Below are 19,780 nucleotides of genomic sequence, written 5' to 3' on the forward strand. Positions count from 1 at the left end.
TGATCTCATGGTTTGTGGGTTCGAGTCCTGCATCGGACTCTGGTCTGACAGTGTGAAGCCTGCTTGGGATTGTCTCTCTCTCCCTCTTTCTCTCTGCCCCTCCTGCTCTTGCACGTGTGTGTGTGCGCGTGCACGTGCGTGCGCTCACTCTCTCTCTCTCTGAAAATAAATAAATTTTTAAAAGGTGTATATGCATATTTCAATTAGGAATATCCAGATTTGTTCATTTACAGAGCCAAATTATTCTCAAAAATTTTTTTAAATTAAGACTGTATATCATGAGTGAAATACAGCAAGTTGTGGTTGCCTTTTTTTTTTTTGTAATTTTTTTTTAATGTTTATTTATTTTTGAGAGAGAGAGAGACAGAGCACAAGCGAAGCTGGGGAGGGGCAGAGGGAGGGGGAGACACAGAATCTGAAGCAGCTCCGGGCTCTGAGCTGTCAGCACAGAGCCCGACGCAGGGCTCAAACTCACAAACCGTGAGATCATGACCTGAGCCGAAGTCGGACGCTCAACCGACTGAGCCACCCAGGCACCCCATGGTTGCCATTCTTCTTAATCCAAAAGTGTAACATCCAGAGCTCATTATGAGTATAAACTTTAGTAGTTTTGTTTGACTTAGCATTTAGTTTTTATCAGGTATTTTGGGGTTTTTGTCACTAACAAATGAGAGCTTAGAGCAGTTTGTTAAATGGTTATAATTATCTACCTTAATGACCTTATTCTATTAAAATAATAGAAAAGTGAGGGGCCCCTGGGTGGCTCAGTTGGTTAAGTGTCCGACTCTTGGTTTTGGCTCATGTCATGATCCCACCGTTCATGAGTTCAAACTCGGCATTGGGCTCTGCACTAACAGCCAGGAGCCTGCTTGGGATTTTCTCTCTTTCCCTCTCTTTCTGCCCCTCCCCTACTCACGCTCTCTCTCTCTCAAATAAATAAATAAACTTAAAAAAATTTTAATAGAAAATTGAAAACAATGGTTCAATAAGCAAAAAACACAAATTTGACATTTTTATTTCTCCTTTAGGTTTCACACCACTGATCCTGGCAGCAACAGCAGGGCATGTTGGAGTTGTTGAAATCCTTTTGGATAAAGGTGGTGATATAGAAGCACAATCTGAGCGAACTAAGGATACTCCACTTTCATTAGCATGTTCTGGTGGACGTCAGGAGGTGTGTTAATATTAATTTTCGCTTTGTAACCATTATGCTCATATTTTAAATGTGCATATACTAAGTAATTTAGCTACATGAATAAAACTTGCCTGTGTTTTGACATGTTCCATATACTAAGTTTAATGGGAGTAGTGAATCACCTTTCATAGAATCTGTTTCTTGCCATTTAGGCAAAAAAATTTCTGTTTATCCTTACATTTATTGGGGGCTGAATGAACCATAACCCTAACACATATGAAATGCAAATTCGTCACTCAACAATTGACGAGTAGGAAGAGTAACATTTTAAAAACAAAAAAAAGAGAGAGTAATATCTTGTTATTGTAATATAATTGGGATTTCAAAGCTCCAAATTCCTGATACGAAGTTTAATCCATTTCTCCAGTTGCTGATACTTGAATATCTAGGGCATAATTAAAATGCCAGATATTCAGGCAAGGAAGTTACAGGTTCCATTTCTCTGTGCTTCCTTCATTATAAGTTGAACACTTGTTTTTTTATATTTTACTTTGTAGGTGGTAGACTTGCTGCTGGCTCGAGGTGCAAATAAAGAACACAGGAACGTGTCTGATTATACACCATTGAGTCTAGCTGCATCTGGAGGATATGTTAATATCATTAAGATTCTACTTAATGCTGGGGCGGAGATTAATTCAAGGTATGTATCTTCATTTTATTATTCATGATTAGTACATTACTACATTGGGATTAAATGTCTTCCTCTATATATCTGGACAGATACCACTTTTAATTAAGATAGTATTAAAATCAAGTATACTTTAACTAAAAGTGAAAAATTTTTTTAAAGATTGTATTAAAGTTACAAGACCAACAATTATTACTGTAATGTGCTTATAAGTAATCACAGCTTACTTCAAAATGCTAACATGGCTATTTTTAGAGAGGTGTCATTTCGGAAAGTACTTCATTATGTGTAGTTGGAAATTTATAACCTCTAAATAGGGGTTATCTTTTACATTGTGTAGTTTTCCGGGGTGCCTGGGTGGTTCAGTCAGTTAAGCATCTGACTTCTCAGCTCAGGTCATGATCTCATGGTTCATGAGTTTGAGCCCTACATTGGGTTCTATGCTGATAGCATGGATCCTGCTTGGGATTCTCTCTCTCCTTCTCTCTCACACACACTCTCTCTCTCTCCCTCTCTCTCTCTCCCTCTCTCTCTGCCCTCCCCCCCATGCTGTCACTCTCTCAAAATAAATAAACAATAAATAATATTAATCTATAGATAGATAAATAGATTTTCCTATTCCTAATTAGTAGTCTACACAAATAAAATTTACACTGGTGTTAGAAACCTTTCTTTTTACTGAATCATTTTCATCTTTTATATTCTCTATGCTTTTTAAAACGCAATAGGCAACATATTACCTAATTTTCTAAGCACATTTCTCCCTTTAGGACTGGGAGTAAACTGGGTATTTCTCCCCTGATGTTGGCTGCCATGAATGGACACGTTCCTGCAGTGAAACTGCTGCTTGATATGGGTTCAGACATTAATGCCCAAATAGAGACCAATCGGAACACGGCTCTTACTTTGGCCTGTTTTCAAGGCCGAGCAGAAGTCGTGAGTTTGCTTCTGGACCGAAAAGCCAATGTAGAACATAGGGCAAAGGTAAGAACTTTATAACTTGTCAACTACTTCTAGTATATTTCTAGTGTAAAAAGTGTGGCATTTTGGGGCACTGGACTGGCTCAGTTGGTGTAGTGTGGGACTCTTGATTTTGGAGCTCTGAGTTCAAGCCCCACATTGGGTGTAGAGATTACTTAAAAATAAAGTCTTAAAAAAAAAACATCGCTTTTCAACTCAAATTGAATGTGCTATTTTAAATTGTTGTAAGTTAAAACTGACAACCCAAAGCAGGACCAGGGAACTGTGCTGTATACAGTGGTCAGTGACACAATATCATCATTTGTGACTTTTGTTAAGAACAATGAAGAAAGTAGAATCGGCACGTTTTCCAACCTCAACCTTGAGTAGCTCTCTATGAATCTTCGAGTTTGCACTTTTGACTGTAATAAGATTTTGTGTTAAGATTATTTTGTAGAGTTCTTTTTTTTTAATTTCTTAGGTAAGTTCTACTCCCAACATTAGGCTTGAACCCACGACCCTGAGATCAAGAGTTGTATTTTCTATCAACTAAGCCAGCCAGGTGTCCCATATAGAGTCCTTTAATGTAGATTTTTAAAGAACTGCATGGATTATATATATATTTTTTTTCAACGTTTATTTATTTTTGGGACAGAGAGAGACAGAGCATGAGCGGGGGAGGGGCAGGGAGAGAGGGAGACACAGAATGGGAAACAGGCTCCAGGCTCCAAGCCATCAGCCCAGAGCCCGACGCGGGGCTCGAACTCACGAACCGCGAGATCGTGACCTGGCTGAAGTCGAACGCTTAACCGACTGCGCCACCCAGGCGCCCCATGAACTGCGTGAATTATAAAATTAAGACAGCTAAAATCTAATCTGATCGTGACAGATTCTGACAATTTCATGAGTGTTTGGCATTTAGAAAGGAGTTAGTATCTTGGCGTTTTTAATTGTTATGCTTGGAATTATTAGGAACTTACAACCCTAGAAAAGCGTAGCTTATATAGAATTCATTATAATCACACAATGAATGGCCAAATTTTTAGTCATTTCATATTTGAAAGATCTGAATGAAATTCTCATATTTTCTCTCTGAACTGCATTAGTTATGTTTCTTAAAATTTAATGCAACATTTACATTTTTTTAATCTATGAAATTAGGGAGTGTAGTTTTCCTTAAATTTTTCATAGCACAAAGAAAAATGAGCCTTTCCTGCTATCCAGTTTATCTTTTTGTATTATGCGTATTTAGTGTGGCCCAATTATCTATTAGATGTCCTAGAGAAACCCGTATTACTTTGGAAATGATACCAGTAGGAAATGTCTCTTGGCAAATATTTTGAAAACTAATGAGCAAAAGACACCTATGCATAAAATTTAAGAAGTGCTATTTTAATCTACTTTTCCCAAGTTTGAATAGGATTAAAGGAATTTATCCAGAGTTATTTAGCAAACTAACATTCTCAGTTAGATATTTTAAACAAAATTTTCCCAGGGTGCCTGGGTGGCTCAGACAGTTAAGTGTCCGACTTTGGCTCAGGTCATGATCTCACAGTTCATGAGTTAGAACCCTGCGTCAGGCCCTGTGCTGACAGCTCAGAGTCTGGAGCCTGGTTCAAATTCTGTGTCTCCCTCTTTCTCTGCCCCTCCCCCACTCACATTCTGTCTTTCTCAAAAATAAAAAAATTAAAAAAAACATTAAACAGAATTTTCCCATTAAACAGTGATGTGCCTTATTTAATTTTCTTTTTATTCATTTTTCATTATCTGTATTCATTGTGCAGAGAAGTTACTGTCTCATGTATAAATTTATAACAGTATAGAAGTTGCGAAATTGTTTTTTTATGAGTTGGGATGAGTGAGTTCATTCCAGCATGTCTAACTCAATTCAACAATTTTCACTTGTTGTTGAGTGAAATTGAAGGCTGAATACTGCTTAGTTCTTTTATGAGAGAAAATCAGAAATAGAATCCACTTATAAGTCAGTTGTTTTAGTCTGTTAAGATAATTGTATTCATTTGCTTGCATAAATTTTTGGTTTAAACAGACTGGTCTTACCCCCTTGATGGAAGCTGCTTCTGGAGGATATGCAGAGGTTGGAAGAGTTCTCCTTGATAAAGGAGCAGATGTCAATGCCCCCCCTGTGCCTTCCTCAAGAGATACTGCTCTCACAATAGCAGCAGACAAAGGTCACTACAAATTTTGTGAGCTCCTGATTAATAGGTGGGTAAATTTTATATTTACGTATAGAAGTTTTTGTGATCCTTTTTACTTTTCAGCACCTTTACAATTAATCAGATTGTTTTTACTTTATTGGCATTTTAAAGAATGGATTATTTGTATGCTATTTTATAGAAGATAAAAGACAAATAGAGGAAATAGAAAGTCACCCTCTTCTCATAGGATACAAACTATACTAACATTCTTTGACTTTATAGGGGAGCCCATATTGATGTTCGAAACAAGAAGGGAAACACACCACTTTGGCTGGCCTCCAATGGTGGTCACTTTGATGTGGTGCAATTGCTAGTGCAAGCAGGTGCCGATGTGGATGCAGCAGATAACCGGAAGATCACACCTCTTATGTCAGCGTTTCGCAAGGTAATTTAATGTGGGGGAAGAAAGCTAAATGCAATCATTTTTAACTAATTCTAAGTTGAAACCATGTGAGAAAAATGAATTGCTCTTGGAGAATAGACTGCATTTCCATACATAAATCACTGCTATCTTTCCACTCTCTTTGTGGCCAAATCTAAGAGCTACGTGGTAGCTCACCATAAGCAACTTTGTTTGTAAAACACTTGGCATCTTGACTAGTTTTGTCGTGTTGTACGCAAAACACGGGATTTAAGTATGTGGGTGAATGTCTTCTCTACCTAAAAAGGAACAAAAAGGAATGGTCTCTTTCATAAAAACTTACTGTGTCTCGTATGTATGTTAAAGCTTGCTTGTCTGCTATATTTTTTAAAGCTTTCCCACTACAATTATGATAAAGTATAAACCACTTACCATGGCTTACAAAGCCCTGCAGGATGTGGTTCATGCCCACATCCCCATACCAGTCATTTATGCTACCCTTCACCTTTGCTCACTACACTTTAGCTGCTGGCCTAGAATGCACTATATTTTTAACTGCCAGAGGGCCTTTGCTATGTGTTTTCTCTCCCTTGCTCTTCACTGGCTCACTTCTGCTCATCTTTTAGCTCCTATTTTATTTTATTTTATTTTATTTTATTTTTTTTTTATTTTATTTTATTTTATCTTATTTTTTAAAGCTAATTCATTTATTTTGAGAGAGAGAGAGAGTACACGTGCATGAGTGCAAATGGGGGAAGGGCAGAGAGAGAGAGAGAGAGAGAGAATCCCGAGCAGACTCCGTGGTGTCAGTGCAGAGCCCACTGAGGGGCTCAATCTCACAAACCGTGAGATCATGACCTGAGCCACCAAATCAAGGGTTGGAAGCTTAACTGACTGAGCCACCCAGGTGCCCCAGCTCCCATTTTATATGTCACCACTTAGAGAGTCCTTCCCTAGCACTCAGTCTGAAAAGGTCCTCTTGCTCTTTTTTATAGTACCCTATTATTTTCCTTATACCAATTTGTAATTATGCATTCAAATATGTATTTACTTTTTTAAAGCTTATCTCACCAGTTAGACTGGAAGATCCAGGAAGACCAAGCTTTATGAATATCACTCTTTATGCACATTGTTTAGCATAGTGCCCAACACATATTAGGCAGTCACTAAATAGCTATTGAATGAGAATGGTGTAAGTTTTAGGCCTTACAAAAAAAATCTTAGGGGCGCCTGGCTGGCTCTGTCAGTGGAACATGCGACTCTTGAATCTAGGATTATATGTTTGAGCTCCATGTTTGGTGTAGAGATTACTTAAAAAATAAAATCTTCTAAAAAAAATCTTAAGGGTGGGGGAGAGGGGAAAGTGGGTAATGGGCACTGGGGAGGGCACTTGTTGGGATGAGCACTGGGTGTTGTATGGAAACCAAATTGATAATAAATTAAATTTTTTTTAAATATTAAAATATTTTCTAGACGTAATTCTTTAAGTTTTTGCCCTTTCCTTTTAATTGAGGCATCATTTACATATAGTGAAATATGCAAACCAAAGGTGCATAGTTTAATGAGTTTTGATAACTGTATACATCTGGGTAACCCACACCCCTATAAATTCATAAAATACTTCTGTAATCCTAGAAAGTTCCATCATGCCCATTCTCAGTGAATTTCCTGCCCTAGAGACAACGACTTTTCTGATTTTTGTCGCCATCAGACTAATTCTGGAAGATGTTTTAGAACTTGGTAGGAAGGAAAACTATGCAAGTTTGGTTATATTGAGGTAGATGATACTTAGAATTAATTATAGATCATTCACCTCTGATCATAGCATTTAGAAAACATTTTCCCTAGATTCAAGTCATGGGTCTCAGATAATTGTGAGAATCTACCTTGTGTAACTAAGATGGACCCAAAATAATATTTTGCAAGGTAGAACATCTCTCTGTTTTAGGACCTATTTCCTTTTTAAATAAAGGTTCATTTCACACTGCCAATTTTTATTAATACATTTATTCTAGGAAACACTTGTTTTCTACAAAAGTTTTTCTATTTTCAATGGGAAATGCTAAGTTAAATTTAGGAGAAATACCTGGGCATGTTGTTTTTATTTTCATAATTTCAATTTTAAGTTTAGTAAATGATCTGGAAGTATCTTTATACCTTTTACTCTTAGGTTTTTAAGCATATGAGCAAATTTTCAAGGAATTCTTCTGTGCATTTTTTGTTGTACTTCTCACAGGGTCATGTGAAAGTTGTTCAGTATTTGGTGAAGGAAGTCAATCAGTTCCCTTCTGATATTGAATGCATGCGATACATAGCAACAATTACAGATAAGGTAGGTTCACTAGAACATTGAAACACATTTGTGTTCTTTGTGGAATTAGATGCCAAAGTGTGCAATTAGCAACCTTTGTTTTGTCCTCTGTGACACCGATCACCTCATCTGTCTGTGCTTTAGTTTCTCTATTTGCAAATGAAGAATGGATATAATAATTTTGATAAATTATTTTGAGGATTCCTTCCTGTTATGGACTATAATTACAGTGAATGCAGCTAAAATTTATAACTAGACTGTTACCTTGATTAGAAAGTTCTCTAAGAATACAAACTTTAAGAAATAGTGCTTTTTTTTTTTTTTTTTTTTTCATGAAAGATTGATACATGACTACACTCAAAGGATTGCTTATATTTGGCTCAACGAATTTCAGTTGTTTGGGCTTTATGCCCTGGAATTCAGTGTGCTTATCAACTTAAGTTTTATTTGGCCTGTTTCTATGTTCCTATATTTATATTATTCCATTTTCCACTGTAGGAACTCTTGAAAAAATGTCACCAGTGTGTTGAGACAATTGTGAAGGCTAAAGACCAACAGGCTGCAGAAGCAAATAAGAATGCAAGTATTCTTTTGAAAGAGCTTGATCTGGAAAAGGTGAGTAAGAAAAATAATTTTTCTTATTAGAAATTGTTGAGGGGGTGTGGGAGGGAGGATGGGCTAAATGTGTGAGGAGCACTAAGGAATCTACTCCTGAAATCATTGTTGCACTATATGCTAACTAATTTGGATGTAAATTTTTAAAAAGAAAAAAAAAAAAAGAAATTGTTGAGGGACGCCTGGGTGGCTCAGTCGGTTAAGCGTCTGACTTCAGCTCAGGTCATGATCTCATGGTTTGTGAGTTCGAGCCCCGCGTCGGGCTCTGTGCTGACAGCTCGAGACTGGAGCCTGTTTCAGATTCTGTGTCTCCCTCTCTCTCTGCCCCCCCCCCCCTCACGCTTTGCCTCTGTCCGTCTCTGAAAAATGAATACACCTTAAAAAAAACTTAAAAGATTTGGTAATAGCTACTGATGGCAAAGGTGTGGATAGATTAGCACTCTAGCGAATGATTTTTGTTGTATGGTATAAATTGCTATGACTATTAATGGAAATGCTTTCACAAATAAAAGGGTGGTTACCCTTATTCAGCTATTCCACTTGCAGAAATTTAGCCTCAGGTAAATAATTAGACAAATGCTCGAAGATGTGAACTTACAAGGACATTCATTGCTGATAATAGGGGGAAACGTGTAAACCTTTAAGTCTTATCATTAGAAAATTAAAATTTAGCACCTCCATGATAAAGTTGATTACAGGTAAGATCAGAAGGGAAAAAAAGTTATATTCATTTTAAAATAAAGTGAAGTTCATAGTTAGATGATTACTAAGATAGTTTTCATGTCTATAATTTTGATTTTTGTGTAACTTCTCAGGGATATGGTCAGCAGTTCCCTAAATAGGTAGCCAGTTTGTTCTTATGCCAACAGAGTGATAAAATTCCGTATTTAGCTAAATGTGCAATGTCTTCTTTCACTCGTTTCTCATTTACGTAGGGGATTGGCAAACTTTTTCTATAAAATGTCGAATAGTAAATATTTTAGGTTTTGCAGGCCATATGGTGTCTGTCATACGTCCTCATCTCTGCCATCAGAGCACAAAAGCAGCCATAGGCAATAGGTAAATGAACAAGCATGGCTTTGTTCCAATAGAACTTTATTTATAAACACTGGAATTTGAATTTTGTATAATTTTCAAGTGTCACAAAATAGTCTTTTTATTTGTTTCAACCGTTTAAAATATCAAAGTCAGTCTTAGATTTTAGGCCATCAAACATAGCAGACTGGATTTGGTATTCAGGCCATAGTTTGCCAACCTCTCATTTAGGTAAATCAAAGAGTAATCAATTTATGCCTCAAAATGATAAATTATAATTTTGAGGAAAATGCTTTACCTGATTACCATAGAAGAATGAATAACTTGATGTGTTTCAAACTCTCATCATGATGCTAGGCAACTTACTACCATGTTTTCCTTTCCGAAAAAAATGACATTTTATAGTACTAATCACAGCAAAATCTAAAAGTGATCAGAATTCTGTATGTGGCTTAAAAAATTCTATAAGGTAGAAAAATAATTTTTACAATAGATTCTGGTTAATATTTTTAAAGTGAAATGTTTTAGAATTTTATAAAGATCATGATAGCTGAATTTTAGTCAAATAAACAGATACTGCATACATGTACATTCAATTCATCTATCATACAATTCACCCATTTAAAGTATACAATTGAGGGGTGCCTGGGTGGCTCAATCAGTTAAGTGTCCCAACTCAGTTTTCGGCTCAGGTCATGATCTCACAGCTCGTGAGTTTGAGCCCCGCATCCGGCTCTGTGCTGACAGCACAGAGCCTGCTTGGGATTCTCTGTGTCCCTCTTTTCCTGCGCCTCCTCTGCTCTCTCTCTCTTTCCCTCTCTCTCTCTCTGTCTCTCAAAAACAAATAAATAAACATTAATATATAAATAAATAAGTAAATAAATAAACAAAGTGTATGATTGAAGTGTGCCTGGCTAGCTCAGTCAGTAGGCATACAACTCTAGATCTTAAGGTCATAAATTCAAGCCCCATGTTGGGTGCAAAGATTACTTCAAAAACTAAAATAGAAAAAATATTTTAAAATAAATAAAGTGTACAATTCAGTGGCTTTTAGCATATTCAGAGTTGTGCATTCTTTTTTTAAAAAAATTTTTTTTTTTTCAACGTTTATTTATTTTTGGGACAGAGAGAGACAGAGCATGAACGGGGGAGGGGCAGAGAGAGAGGGAGACACAGAATCGGAAACAGGCTCCAGGCTCTGAGCCATCAGCCCAGAGCCTGACGCGGGGCTCGAACTCATAGACCGCGAGATCGTGACCTGGCTGAAGTCAGACGCTTAACCGACTGTGCCACCCAGGCGCCCCCAGAGTTGTGCATTCTTCACCACAGCCAATTTTAGAATATTTTTACTGTCCTGGAAAGAAACCCTACACCCTTTAAGTGTCACTCACTTTATTCAATCTCTCCATCCTAGGTAACCACTAATCTGCTTTTTGTCTTTATGGATTTGCCTATTCTGGACATTACACATAAATGGAATCATGCAGTATCTGTTCCTCTGAGACTGGCTTCTTTCACTTCATAATGTTTTCAAGGTTCAACCATGTTGTCACATATATCAATACTTAATTTCTTTTTATTCCTAAATAATATCCCATCTCTCTGTCTCTCTCTAGCACACTCTCTCTCTTTCCCTCCCACTCTCTCCCTCTCTGTCTCTCTCTCACACACACGTGCACACATACACACCCATATATCCATTCATTAGGTGATGGATATTCAGGTTGTTTCTACTACATAGGTATGTAAGTTTTTCTCTTTCTTTCTTTCTTTCTTTCTTTCTTTCTTTCTTTCTTTCTGTTTTTTAAATATGGATCACTTCATGAGTTTGCATGCTATCCTTGCGCAGGGGCCATGCTCATCTTTGTATTGTTAGAGGGTTTTTAGTGTATGTGCTACTAAAGCAAGCACAGTGTTCAAGTTTTTGTATGAATGTGTTTTCATTTCTCTTGGGTATATATGTATATCTAGGAATGGCATTGCTAGAGCATGTGGTAATTCTATTTGAGGAGCTGCCAGATTGTTTTCCAAAGCAGCTGCACCATTTTATGTTCCTACCAGCAAGTGTTTGAAGGTTTTAATGTCTCCATACCCTCACCGCTATTTGGTATTATCTGTCTTTTTGAGTATAGCCATCTAGTGGGTATGGAGTGGGTATCTTATTGTGATTTTGATTTGCTTTTCCTTGATGTCTAGTAGATATTGAGCAACTGTCTTCATATGCTTTGGCTACTCATATGTTCTTTAGGAAAATGTCTGTTCAGGTCCTTTGTGTATTTTTTAATTGAGTTATATTTGTCTTTTTATTACTGTGTCATAAGAGTCATAAGACTCTTTATTACTGTGTCGTAAGATTCTTGATACAAATCCCTTACCAGATGTATGATTTGCAAAAAAAAAATTTTTCCCATTTTATGGGTTGTATTTCTACTCTATTGATGGGTCCTTTGAAGCACAAAAACTTTTAACTTTGATGGCGTCTAGCTTATCTATATATTTTTTTTTGGTGCTCTTATAAATGTGTTTTAACACTGGTATCCATGGGAAGCCTCATGTCATAAGCAAAAATACCCATTCTTTATTTTATTTTATTTTTTTACTGTTCATTTCTTTATTTTGAGACAGAGAGAGAGAAAGAGCATGAACCAGGGAGGGGCAGAGAGAGGGGGAGACAGGGAATCCCAAGCAGGCCCTGTGCTTTCAGCATGAGCCCAGACACAGGGGCTCAAACCACAAACTATGAGATCATGACCTGAGCTGAAATCAAGAGTTGGAGCCACCCGGGTTCCCCACCCATTCCTTATTTTAAATAATTGTATTATTGGTGAAATGATACACCTGCACTTAATTTTCAGTCAAGAGAGGAGAGCAGAAAGCAGGCTCTTGCAGCTAAAAGAGAAAAAAGGAAAGAAAAGAGAAAAAAGAAAAAAGAGGAGCAGAAAAGGAAACAGGAAGAAGATGAGGAAAACAAACCTAAGGAGAATTCAGAACTACCAGAGGATGAAGATGAAGAGGAGAATGATGAAGATGGTAAGAAACGACTTTTTCAAATTAATGATAAAATTCTGTTCATCAACTTCATTTTGATTACTTTTTATTCTAATTAATTCTAGTTAGATATTCATTATTTTAATCTGGAATTGACAACTGGCTTTCATAGTAAATATTTCTAAATAATTTACATTGTAAAGTGATAGACACAGAAAGGGTAAAGGCAAGCATGTAATTTGAAGGTTCAGTTGTAATTTAAGTCCCTTTGTAAAACATCATGTATGTCCTACATGTAATACAGTAAAGAGATTTGCCAGCTTCTGTTCAGTTTCTTCCCTACCCTTTCCTCCTCCATTTGGAAACTGGGGAGAGATCCAGTTCCTCAATAAATTTTGAGCTAAGACTTGGGCCCAAAGCTATACAGGTTCATTATTCTCAGAGTTGTTTTTTGTACATTCTAGTAGTGTTTGTAATAGGCAAATAATTGTTCTCTATTTGAATTCTAATTCTAAAATAATATGTGAAAATTTCCCTGAATTTAAAATTTTTAATTAAATTCCCGTTTGTTAATATACAGTGTAATATTAGTTCCAGATATACAATTTGGTGATTGAACACGTCCACACATTACCTGGGGCTCATCACAACAAGTGCACTTTTTAATCCCCATCACCCATTTAACACATCCCCCCACCACCTCCCCTCATCGACCTCCCCTCTGGTAACCATCAGTTTGTTCTCTATAGTTAAGAGTCTGTTTCTCGGTTTGCCTCTCTTTTTTTCCCTATGCTCATTTGTTTTGTTTCTTAAACTCCACATATAAGTGAAATCATATGGTATTCGTGTTTCTGTGACTTAGCATAATACTCTCTAGCTACTAATTCAAAGAGATCCATGCACCCCAGTGTTTACAGCAGCATTATCTACAGTAGTCAGACTAAAAATTTCCCTGAATTCAAACTGTATTGTGAGTTTTGGTTAACTCATGAGACTAACACCTCAGATCCTAAGAATGTTATGGTACATGGATGGAACTGGAGAGCGTTATGCTAAGTGAAATAAGTCCTACAGAGAAAGACAGATACCATATGTGTTCACTCTTATGTGGATCCTGAGAAACTTAACAGGAACACATGGGGGAGGGGAAGGAAAAAAAACAAAGAGGTTAGAGAAGGAGGGGGCCAAAACATAAGAGACTCTTAAAAACTGAGAACAAACTGAGGGTTGATGGGGGGGTGGGAGGGCGGGGAGGGTGGGTGATGGGCATTGAGGAGGGCACCTGTTGGGATGAGCACTGGGTGTTGTATGGAAACCAATTTGACAATAAATTTCATATTTAAAAAAAAAGAATGTTATGGTATAAGAGGCACCTGGCTCACTCAGTCGGAAGAGCATGCAACTCTTGATCTCACGGCTATCAGTTCGAGCCCCACGTTGTGTGTAGAGATTACTTAAATAAATAAATAAAAACTTAAAAAAAAAAAGAATGTTATAGTGTGAATGTTTTATACCAAGTTACACATCAAAATATGATATAGTATTTTTGTTCTAACAACAATAAAGATTTCTTTATTTACTAGTGAATACTGATGAAAGGAAAATATGACTTAAGGAAGTGAATTACTCTGAATTATTATGTGTATCTTGTCACAACTTGTTCTGAGTTCTGTGCTCTCAGTGTGATTTTTATCCTTTTGCTAATTTCAGTGGAGCAAGAAGTTCCCATAGACCCTCCTAGTGCAACCACCACCACCACCATTGGAATCTCTGCAACATCTGCAACATTTACAAACGTATTTGGGAAAAAAAGGGCCAATGTGGTGACGACCCCCAGCACCAATCGGAAAAATAAGAAGAACAAAACGAAGGAGACCCCTCCCACTGCACATATAATATTACCAGAACAACACATACCCTTGGCACAGCAGAAAGCTGATAAAAATAAAATAAACGGAGAACCCAGAGGTGGTGGTACAGGTGGGAATAGTGACTCCGACAACTTGGACAGCACAGACTGCAACAGTGAGAGTAGCAGCGGCGGTAAAAGCCAAGAGTTCAATTTCACCATGGATGTGAATTCCTCCAGTGATAGGAGATACCCGTCACTTCTTCTCCATTCCCAAGAAGAAAAGACAAGTAATGCCACTTCCAAAACTCAAACACGGTAAATTTTTCTGATTTGTTCACTCTCCATCCACCTTTCCTTTCTCGTGCCTGGCACAAGAATTTAAAGTACATTTTTTAGCACAAATTACGTTACACAAAGTAAGGCTACCACATTGCCTGACTGCAGTATTCAAACCTGAAGTTCACTAATATCCTAATCATGTGCACGTTATGAAGTGAGATTTTTAGAGATGTTTGATTCAATTTTGAAGCTGAAAAAGTTAGCATACCTTGATTTTATTTTAACTGTGTCATTTTTATTGATTGTAGTCCAACTTTGAGCTTCTGAGTCCATTTAAATCCTAAAGTAGATGATGAACTCTTTGTCCTATTTCTGCCTTTCCGAATTGTTGATAATTTGATGTGCCAAATTTTAATTCAAATATTTCAATGTAACTTTGTGTATAAATGAATAGTCTCTTGAGTTTCTATCTTAAAATGTGTTTTATTGGACTTGATAATTCTTTCTTCTCAGACTTGAAAGTGAAACAAATACTAATTCCTTATCAACAAGCTATAAGTCAGTGCCATTGCCATTAAGTTCTCCTAACATAAAGCTGAATCTGACTAGCCCCAAAAGGGGACAGAAAAGAGAAGAAGGGTGGAAAGAAGTTGTACGAAGGTAAGTAGAATTAGTCTTATCTTTTTAACTTTCATAGACCATGTAAGTTCTATCTAATGAGGTAGTTACCCAGTTAATTAGTGAATCATTTGAATGTGGTTATTATTTGTGCCACACTAAATCCAGATAGGCTAAAGTAAAATGAGAAGCCGTATGTAAATTTTGCATATATATTTTATATGACACAAAAAAATGTTGGCTTTACAATAACAAAAAATGTTTTATTAAAACATAACATCTACAGATGTTTCCAGATATACCATACAAAATGGTCACAAGCTTCTTACAGGAAAGATTCTACGTTTGACAGAAAAATCACAATGTTATTAGTGAGGACTACAAGGTTTGTTTAATTATCCCATTTTGGTTCAAACAATCAAATTTATCTGTATACAGTGTTTAAATAAAGTTAGACTTCACTAGAGAACCACATATCCTAAAGAACTGGCTAGCTGCTATTAACTAGTGCAGTTGCTATCCCGATAAGGGGGAAAAAGAGCCCATAAAATTAAAATAAAACTACCTTCACCCTCAAAAAAGAAAGAAAGAAAAGAAGAAAGAAAAGTACAGTAAATCCTTGGTTTGAGAGCATAATTCATCCCAGAAACATGCTTGTCATCTAAAGCCTGTGTATATCAAAGCGAATTTCAAGAACCATTGGCTCAGTTGTGATCATGTGATATTTGGTATCACATACTACTCATATTGCAGGACATGGCTTGTTTATCAAGTTAAAATTTATTAGAAATCTTCGCTCATCTAGGGGCGCCTGCATGGCTCAGTTGGTTGAGCGTCTGACTTCAGCTCAGGTCATGATCTCACAGCTCATGAGTTTGAGCCCCTCATCGGGCTCTGTGCTCACAGCTCAGAGCCTGGAGCCTGCTTCAGATTCTGTGTCTCCCTCTCTCTCTGCCCCTAACCCACTCCCACTTGCATTCTGTCTCTGTCTCTCTCAAAAATAAATAAACATTAAAAAAGAAAGAAAGAAAGAAAGAAAGAAAGAAAGAAAGAAAGAAAGAAAGAAATGTTTGCTCATCTTGTAGAACACTTGCAGAACAAGTTACTCACAATCCAAGGTTTTACTGCACCTTCAGTCACAGTGTTTATATTTAAGCTAGGATGGGAGAAATGAATAAAAGCAGACAGGCCACAGCTTTCAAATGTTTTATACAATCCAGATGATACTTTTAGCCTCTGTTCATACTTTACAACAGGGAATCAGGACAAGATACAGAAATGCTAATGTATATCAAATCATATTAAGTCACCAAAGGACTGAAATGTCTGGGCTTTTATTCTGTATTGCTTTTGAAGTTTGTGTCCATTAAATGCAAACAGAAAGAAGTCTTGGCAAAATAGGAGAAGTGATACCTGATGATCAGATCGATTTAAATGTTACAGCATGTAGCCTAGTCTATGCTCTAGCTTTCAAAATACCCAAATATATTCTTCCCAGCATTAAGATAATAAATTTTGAGCATGAAGAGTATTTTAAGGGCTGCCTCTGATACTCTTCTAGATGGAATAATTCAAGTTTGAAGGTCCCTCCTTGAAAAGGGGAATCCTGGGGTCCAGCACTGAGCACTTGAAAATAATGGGTGTTGCTCTCATCTGGTTCTGCTTTACTTAAAAAGTGCTTCTGCCAGCAAACACTGGGTTTGTTTGATAGTCCTTAGGGACAGCCAGGCCAGGCCATCTTATTAGATCCCAAGATCAGCCTCTGGTCATCTCTCGGCTCTGCTCAGCTCACATGTAAGTGGAAGTCAAGTCCCAGGCTCCACTTGTGGGTTGCTTTTTATGTAGTTCAAACCTGAACTGCATTTATACTTGTTATTGCTAAGTATAAATTACTGATATTGATAAGCTGGTCTCTCTTACTTGGTATGAAGTTTAATAGTATGTTATGCATTGTTTTCGTTTAGAAAAAGTCAGTCCATATGGTCATTGCCGTTTAGTTGATGTGTGATGTTTTCAGCAGATTGGAATGCTTAGATCATGAGTTATTTAAAATATAATTTTGTTTTAAATGACAAAGTAATATTTACTTTCACTAAGTTAAATTCAATATGAGAGGGAGTCAGTTTCTAAAACGAAAATTTATAGTAATTTCCCCTTTAAGGTTTGAGACATATTATTCTACATGAACATACTAGCTGAGACATCTTTTTAAGTAAAGACGTTTGTTTTCATAAGCTCATGTTTTGTTTCATAAGCTCATAAGTCTTCATTTTATAGGTCAAAGAAATTGTCTGTTCCAGCTTCCGTGGTTTCCAGGATAATGGGAAGAGGAGGATGCAACATCACTGCAATACAAGATGTTACTGGAGCCCATATTGATGTGGATAAACAAAAAGATAAGAATGGCGAGAGAATGATCACAATAAGGTAATTGTGGAAAATGTATATTAGTAGTTCTGTATGGAAATTAAATGTTTTTAGAAGCATACTTGTGTTACACATGGCACAATCAAGAATTTTAAGGTTAAAATTACCTCTGTTTTTATCTCTTTGATCCTGTTTTTATGTTTTGTTGGTTTTCTCCCCAGGGGTGGTACGGAATCAACAAGGTATGCGGTTCAGCTTATCAATGCACTTATTCAAGATCCTGCTAAGGAACTGGAAGACTTGATTCCTAAAAATCATATCAGAACACCTGCCAGCACCAAGTCCATCCATGCAAACTTCTCATCTGGAGTAGGCACCACATCAGCTTCCAGTAAAAACGCATTTCCTTTGGGTGCTCCAGCTCTTGTTACGTCACAGGCGACAACATTATCTACGTTCCAGCCCACTAATAAACTTAACAAGAACGTTCCAACAAACGTACGTTCTTCTTTCCCAGTTTCTCTACCCTTGGCTTATCCCCACCCTCATTTTGCCCTGCTGGCTGCTCAGACTATGCAACAGATTCGGCATCCTCGCTTACCCATGGCCCAATTTGGAGGAACCTTTTCACCCTCTCCCAACACTTGGGGACCATTCCCAGTGAGACCTGTGAATCCTGGCAACACAAACAGCTCTCCAAAGCATAATAATTCAGGCCGTCTACCGAACCAGAACGGGACTGTCTTACCCTCAGAGTCTGCGGGGCTAGCTACTGCCAGTTGTCCTATCACTGTCTCTTCCGTAGTTGCTGCCAGCCAGCAGCTGTGTGTGACTAATACCCGGACTCCTTCATCGGTCAGAAAGCAGTTGTTTGCCTGTGTGCCTAAAACGAGCCCTCCAGCAACAGTGATCTCTTCTGTGACGAGCACTTGTAGTTCCCTGCCTTCTGTTTCCTCTGCACCTATCCCCAGCGGGCAGGTTCCCACCACCTTTCTGCCTGCAAGTACTCCTCAAACACAGCTTTCTTCACAAAAGATGGAGTCTTTCCCTGCCATGCCACCCCCCAAAGAGAAAGCGTCCACACAGGAGCAGCCCATGGCCAACCTGTGCACCCCATCTTCAACTGCAAATAGTTGCAGTAGCTCTGCCAGCAACACCCCAGGAGCTCCAGAAACTCACCCATCCAGTAGCCCCGCTCCTCCCTCCACTAACACACAGGAGGAGGCACAGCCACCCAGTGGATCTGACTTAAGTCCTATGTCCATGCCTTTCGCATCCAACTCAGAACCTGCTCCATTGACTTTGGCATCACCCAGATTGGTTGCTGCTGATAATCAGGACACCAATAACTTACCTCAGTTAGCTGTACCAGCACCTCGAGTTTCTCATCGAATGCAGCCCAGAGGTTCTTTTTACTCAGTGGTACCAAATGCAACTATACACCAGGATCCCCAGTCTATTTTTGTTACAAATCCAGTTCCTTTGACACCACCTCAAGGCCCACCGGCTGCAGTGCAGCTTTCTTCAGCCATGAACATTATGAATGGCTCTCAGATGCACATTAACCCAGCAAATAAATCTTTGCCACCTACATTCGGCCCGGCCACACTTTTCAATCATTTCAGTAGTCTTTTTGATAGCAGTCAGGTGCCTGCTAACCAGGGTTGGGGAGATGGTCCGCTGTCCTCACGAGTTGCTGCAGATGCCTCTTTCACTGTTCAGTCAGCATTCCTGGGTAACTCTGTACTTGGACACTTGGAAAACGTGCACCCTGACAACTCCAAGGCACCTGGCTTCAGACCACCTTCCCAGCGAGTTTCTACTAGTCCAGTTGGTAAGTTATTTTAACTATTACTGCAGTTCAGTATGGGGCTCTTAAGTGTAATTGAATCCTTCAAGATAATAAAACACTTATTTTGTACATCATATCACATGATCTTAAAGAAATGAGACTGTGTCGGGGCACCTGGGTGGCTCATTTGGTTAAGCCTCCGACTTCCGCTCGGGTTGTGATCTCCCAGTTAGTGAGTTTGAGCCCTGTGTTGGGCTTTGTGCTGAAAGCATGGAGCCTGGAGCCTCCTTCCAGTTCTGTGTCTCTTCTCTCTCTGCCCCTGTGCACGCTCTGTCCCCTGTCCCCTTCTCATGCTCTCTCTTTCTCTCTCTCTCAAAAATAAACATTTAAAAAATTAGAAAGAAAGAAAAAAGACTGTGTCATAAATACTAAAGACCCTTTAATGATTGCTGTTTGAGGGGGCAGCAATATAGCTGTAGATAATCACTCACATACAATGAGCTGCCTTATATGGTCTATCTGATGTTTCAGTCCCTCATAGCAAGGAGGTTATACCTTGTGTC

The 19,780-nt window shown here is 38.0% G+C and overlaps 1 protein-coding gene and 1 non-coding gene across 5 annotated transcripts in view; one reads left to right on the forward strand and one right to left on the reverse strand.

Annotated features, from left to right (window-relative positions):
- The window catches only part of ANKHD1 (ankyrin repeat and KH domain containing 1), a 132,944-nt gene that overhangs the window by 105,764 nt on the left and 7,400 nt on the right, over positions 1-19,780 (forward strand). For all 4 annotated transcript variants that reach the window (XM_047860564.1, XM_047860556.1, XM_047860581.1 and 1 more), the window contains 12 exons: positions 1,029-1,174; positions 1,693-1,835; positions 2,594-2,807; positions 4,831-5,006; positions 5,222-5,384; positions 7,597-7,692; positions 8,170-8,286; positions 12,177-12,351; positions 14,020-14,476; positions 14,954-15,100; positions 17,336-17,485; positions 17,647-19,259. In XM_047860564.1, coding sequence (XP_047716520.1) covers positions 1,029-1,174; positions 1,693-1,835; positions 2,594-2,807; positions 4,831-5,006; positions 5,222-5,384; positions 7,597-7,692; positions 8,170-8,286; positions 12,177-12,351; positions 14,020-14,476; positions 14,954-15,100; positions 17,336-17,485; positions 17,647-19,259 — 3,597 coding nt within the window. The remainder of the gene's footprint in view (positions 1-1,028; positions 1,175-1,692; positions 1,836-2,593; positions 2,808-4,830; positions 5,007-5,221; positions 5,385-7,596; positions 7,693-8,169; positions 8,287-12,176; positions 12,352-14,019; positions 14,477-14,953; positions 15,101-17,335; positions 17,486-17,646; positions 19,260-19,780) is intronic.
- On the reverse strand, positions 11,126-11,232 carry LOC125147208 (U6 spliceosomal RNA). Its single transcript, XR_007145059.1, has one exon. It is a non-coding gene; the product is annotated as a U6 spliceosomal RNA (small nuclear RNA).

The sequence above is a fragment of the Prionailurus viverrinus genome, chromosome A1, assembly GCF_022837055.1.
Source record: "Prionailurus viverrinus isolate Anna chromosome A1, UM_Priviv_1.0, whole genome shotgun sequence".
Classification (NCBI taxonomy): domain Eukaryota; kingdom Metazoa; phylum Chordata; class Mammalia; order Carnivora; family Felidae; genus Prionailurus; species Prionailurus viverrinus.